The sequence below is a fragment of the Toxorhynchites rutilus genome, unplaced genomic scaffold, assembly GCF_029784135.1.
Source record: "Toxorhynchites rutilus septentrionalis strain SRP unplaced genomic scaffold, ASM2978413v1 HiC_scaffold_29, whole genome shotgun sequence".
NCBI lineage: Eukaryota > Metazoa > Arthropoda > Insecta > Diptera > Culicidae > Toxorhynchites > Toxorhynchites rutilus.
The window spans coordinates 20,109-25,179 of NW_026599861.1; the positions used below are offsets into that span (position 1 = coordinate 20,109).

Consider the following 5,071-nt stretch of genomic DNA (forward strand, 5'->3'; position numbering starts at 1 on the left):
AGGAAACAACATTTACATTCGGATATAAAAGAGGGTACCCCTAGGTGAAAACAACATCAGTTTCATTCATCGTTTGTACTGGAAAGCATCATACAATAATTCAGAAAAATGACTGGCCGTGGTAAAGGAGGAAAAGGACTGGGAAAAGGAGGAGCCAAGCGTCATCGTAAGGTTCTTCGTGATAACATCCAGGGTATCACAAAGCCCGCCATCCGTCGTTTGGCTCGTCGTGGAGGAGTGAAGCGTATTTCCGGTCTTATTTACGAGGAAACTCGTGGAGTGCTGAAAGTATTCCTGGAAAACGTAATCAGAGATGCTGTTACCTATACGGAACACGCCAAACGAAAGACCGTTACCGCAATGGACGTTGTGTACGCTTTGAAACGCCAAGGTCGTACTCTCTACGGATTTGGAGGTTAAATGATATAATTTTGCGTAGGTTTCAACAAAACGGCCCTTTTCAGGGCCACGATATTTTTCCAGTTAAAAGAGTGATTAGTAACGTTTTTAAATGAACCACTGTTCAATTGATTGATTGAATATTTGATTTATTTCAGTCGGCTTTAACCCTTCAGGTCATTCGCCGTCTATCGAAAAATATTGATATTACAAATGTATACAATGTTATTACATGACGTGGTGAAAAATAAACGAAACATTGAACAACTTTAAACTTCTGTACTGAACGCAACCGCTCCAGATGTGTAGCATGCTTACTGCGCAGGAACCACTGTTCAAAATCATGATTCGTTTCTCAATTAGTGGTACAAGAAAGCCAGTTTTTTGTGCGTTCGTTTTTGCCAGATTTCCCATTTGTGCGACCCATTTGGTGCGATTTCATTATTAAATCTAAACTCGAATCACACAAATAATAAAAGTACTCAAAAATGGTCGCACGAATGAGGAAACGCATAAAAACAGGTTTTCCTGTTAGTTTATGATGACGATTCAAATACAATTTCACGTTGTACTTTAGTTGTATTGACCCAAACCCAAAAAAAAAAGTCCAATATTTGTTGACTGAATGTCTGTGAATTATGAGTCGAATGAGGGATCATTGTAAACTATACTTGGGTACATGTAATCTCAAAACGATCGCGATGGCTATGAATGATTTTAGACCAAAACCTCATGTGGTCGCAACCTAATGCAGGCTCGACGTAAAGTTTGTTACACAATTGATGCTTTTCGATATCATCAGTTGGCCATCATATCTCGTTTCGTTAGAATATGAACATTCTTAATAGTGTACAATGTTGGACACATGATGCAGATGTGTGAAAATGTATATTAACTGTTATAAAAAAATCATTTGAATTATTATTTGAGGTGAAAAACTTTTGTTACTCTTTCGATTCAATGTGTTTGTAGTCCTGAGAAGGACTGTTTGTTTTTAAATCATTTCAATCGACTGAACTTTACTTCTTGGCGGCGGCTTTCTTCGGAGCGGGTTTCTTAGCCGGTGCAGCCTTTTTCGGTTTTGGAGTTTTAGGCTTCTTCGCCGCTGTTTTCGATGGTTTGGTTGCTTTCTGTTTGGGAGCGGCCGCTTTTTTCACGGTTCCAGCCTTTTTGGCAACTTTGGCGACGGCTGCTTTAGCCTTCTTCTCAACCGCTTTCTTTGCTGGTGCTGCCTTAGGCTTTTTGACGGCAGCAGTTTTGGGAGTGGCTGCCTTTTTGGCAACTTTCTTTTCCCCTGAAGGCTTCTTCCCAGCCGCAGTTTTCTTTGGTTTCTTCTCGCCCGCAGGTGTCTTGTCCTTAGATTTAATTTTAAAGGACCCCGATGCTCCACTTCCTTTGGTTTGCACAAGACTACCTTTCTCAACACCACTCTTCAGAGATTTCTTGATGAAAGTTGAGAGCTTAGCAACGTCGCACTTGTAATTGGCACCGATATACTTCTTGATGGCCTGAAGAGATGATCCATTACGTTCCTTCAAAGTCTTGATGGCGGCTAAAACCATTTCATTCACTGGTGGATGAGTGGCTGGCTTTTTCGGTTTCTTACCCTCTCCTTTAGGAGCACGAGCCTTTTTCGGTGTCTTGGCTGGAGATGCGGCAACCGATGCTGCGGTAACGACTTCAGTAACTGTATCGGCCATTTTTCACTGTATTTCACTACTATGTTTCAACGAAATGCTGAATTCCATGGTGCGCTCTGTGTCGCCACTTGTGCTCGAAATTGACATCTGTGTTAGGGAAACTCAGTGCGTTCGTTTCAATTCGTTGTTGAGAAAATCTTTTGCGTTTTTGAAATTCATATTTTAAGACATGGTAATTTTCTTTGTCCTAATTCGCACAAAATAACGTTATACGCTTTTCATTGCACGCTATGATAATCTAGCTAACATTCAGAGTTGTCTGATGTTAAAAATCACTTCTCGTTTCGCAACAATTTTCCGGTAATGTGCATAGTATGTATCAGAACTATTAACACAATACTGAAAATGTGTAAAATTGTGTTATTACAAAAGTAAAACGACGATAAAAAGTTGTTTGTAAAGAAGAGCAACATTTCCCCGATCATTTGATACCAAAATTGTATGTTTCTTCATCAACACAGCGAAGTATTTTCATCTAAACTTTGCTGCCATCGGAGCAGCTCAGGCACTTTTTGATTTCCGTTCGCTTTCATATGACTCAATATACCCATACAAAATTGTTACCATTATTTAAATTTGTTCTGTGAAATGAACGAAATTTGAATACTTTTAGAGAAAATATCATCATTATTCGTACAATCATATTCGTAGTTACGATTCACGTTCCGAGGATGGATTGGTAATACAAACTGTTTGCCAACATTTGTGTTATCGATATTCTGCTACAAAATCCCAAACTGTACAGATCAAAAATATTTTATTTATTTAAAATCATTTAAAATTTTAAAAATCATCATGATGTTTATAATGTTTACATGTACCCTATGATTTGGTGAATTTGTATGTTATTCATATGTTGAGTCCAAACCAGTATAACCTAAAATTGAAAGTTGAAAAAAACCATAGCTGTGCTTCTGAATTTTTCATTTCATCTGTTGAATGTTTCCGCTATTAATTTTTTTTTCTTTCTGTCATCGTTTTTACTATACCAACGTTAGACTATTTCCGTTTTTTTTGCCACTCGTAAGTGAAATATTATTTCAATATAAGCTAGCTTTCCAAAGACAACTCTCCAATGGGTTCATTCGAATAGTCAATAGCAGCATGTTTGAAATCAATTTATTAGTTTTATCTTGTTCAGTCCTTCGACAACAACTCACATTCCACAATTCCAACTTTAACTACCTTAATTCTTCATCTGCTTAGTCTGTTCAACAGGCAGCTCATATGGAACGACAAAGCTCAAGATTTGTACTCGCGACAAAACGTACATTTCAATTACCCAACTGTGAGATCCTAATTCAATACAGGTAATTACCCGACTGCGCAGATAAACGGTAACAAATCCAACACATCATCCTGGTAAAACTGAAAGCTCAGATCTGGCTTATCCGTATCACGCATAATTCGAATCGAAATTTGAAGTTTACGTGTACATGTATTTTGGAGAAGGATAAACACATTTAAAAAATAAAAATCATGGATGAGAGTTATCCATTCCGTATATAATAAATATCCTATGTAATAGAGCAGTGGTTTTCAACCTTTTCTGCTCCTTTCCACTTTTGACGAAGATTAATCCCAGTTCTTCCCCCTATCAGTATTTTGTAAGAAAGTCTGTAGCATATCAGTAAAATAATGAATGAATACAAACGGCTTTCAAGTTATATTCGCAACAAATATGATTCTGTACTTGTATCTGACTACAAAAAAGGTATATAAAGTCAGTATGACACCTGCGTCTGAATGATTTCCGCCAAAATCATAATTCTTGAGCACGTTGTCAAAAAGCACAACTCATGTCATCTTCGATATCCACTCTGTTACGGTGTTTTCTTTCCATCAGCAGCATTGTAGGAAATCCAGATTCACATAAATACTACACACTAGACAACAATACTCGTAACGCTTAATTCGCATATCAGGATATCATTTTTCGATCATCGATGCAATCGATGATTTTGTTCTAAAATTGATCCGAAACTTTCGTCACTGCCAGTCGAAAGGGGATTCAAACCATGTCCAAATCTTGTTCTTTGACATAAGGAAAATATGTTTAAAGTTTAACTTGTTGTAAAAAATCTTGACAAATGCTGTACAATTTTCTTTTTAATGGTCTTCTGTACTGTTTCGTCGTCTGTTCCATCATCATCATCATCGTTCTTTGACGAAAGTCTTTGAAACATTGTGAAGTTGTTCAATCGAACATTACATTCCAGATTTAGAAATGTTTGCCGAGGATCGCAAATTTTAGCGTATCCAATAAAGTTTTTGTAGTAATTTTTGTTAATCATTGTCAAATTCAAAGCGAAGTAAATGTACAATAGTCCCTTGCAGAATTCCCCCCTTTTAATGACTAAATTCCCCACCGGTTGAAAATTACTGTAATAAAGCATCCAGTTTTCTCCAAGTGATAAAGAAAATTTTGAATGAAAATTGAGACAAACAATGGTGTCATATTTTAATACAGTCAATTCGATGCCAAACCGATTCAGTGGTTCTCAGAATCTCATGGAAGTGGTAGTTTTGTTTCTTATCGCAAGATATTAGACTCGTATTTTTTTATTCTTTCGTTAGGGTGACCATTTCGATTCAATTTAAAGTCAATCAAAGTCAAAAATTTAAAATCAATCACCTGTTCATTAAAAAACCCGCTTCCAAAATATTTGAATTGTTCTTCGTAATTATCGATTGTATTTGTTTTTTTTTTCCTGTTCCTTTTTTTCCTGCGCTATATATTTTTATATTTTTTCTTGAAAGCTGAGAATGTTTTACATAACATATCTTAAAATCAGAGATGTATTTTTGTTTTGTTTTCAACTTATGAGTTTTCAAATCTAACCGATGGTTCGATTTGAAAAATCGGTTTTCCCATCTTTTCTCGATATGGTCGATACATGAAATTGAAGTCAAGAAGCTAGTCTACTTTGAAAAAATATTACACCTGCGATAAAATTGGATTTTGTTTTCGT

At 36.4% G+C, this 5,071-nt stretch overlaps 2 protein-coding genes across 3 annotated transcripts; one reads left to right on the top strand and one right to left on the bottom strand.

The window, feature by feature from the left end:
• The first annotated feature begins 70 nt into the window (after positions 1-70).
• On the top strand, positions 71-644 carry LOC129781945 (histone H4). The gene has a single exon (XM_055789444.1). The coding sequence runs from the start codon at positions 109-111 to the stop codon at positions 418-420; it is 312 nt and encodes a 103-aa protein (XP_055645419.1). The 5' UTR covers positions 71-108; the 3' UTR covers positions 421-644.
• Positions 645-1,032: 388 nt separating this feature from the next.
• On the bottom strand, positions 1,033-2,134 carry LOC129781936 (histone H1B-like). 2 transcript variants are annotated; one of them, XM_055789435.1, is made up of 2 exons: positions 2,006-2,134; positions 1,033-1,951 (listed from the first exon to the last, which is right to left on the bottom strand). In XM_055789435.1, exons 1-2 carry the CDS (start codon positions 2,097-2,099, stop codon positions 1,419-1,421), a joined length of 627 nt encoding a protein of 208 aa, XP_055645410.1. In that variant the 5' UTR covers positions 2,100-2,134; the 3' UTR covers positions 1,033-1,418. The 2 variants fall into 2 exon arrangements, with proteins under 2 accessions (XP_055645410.1, XP_055645409.1); XM_055789434.1 differs by having other exon boundaries at positions 1,033-2,121.
• Positions 2,135-5,071: the final 2,937 nt, after the last annotated feature.

What these genes read in the sequence shown, in the direction of transcription:
- LOC129781945 (XM_055789444.1), top strand. Translation starts at nt 109, where the DNA reads ATGACTGGCCGTGGTAAAGGAGGAAAAGGACTGGGAAAAGGAGGAGCC.
- LOC129781936 (XM_055789434.1), bottom strand. Translation starts at nt 2,099, where the DNA reads ATGGCCGATACAGTTACTGAAGTCGTTACCGCAGCATCGGTTGCCGCA.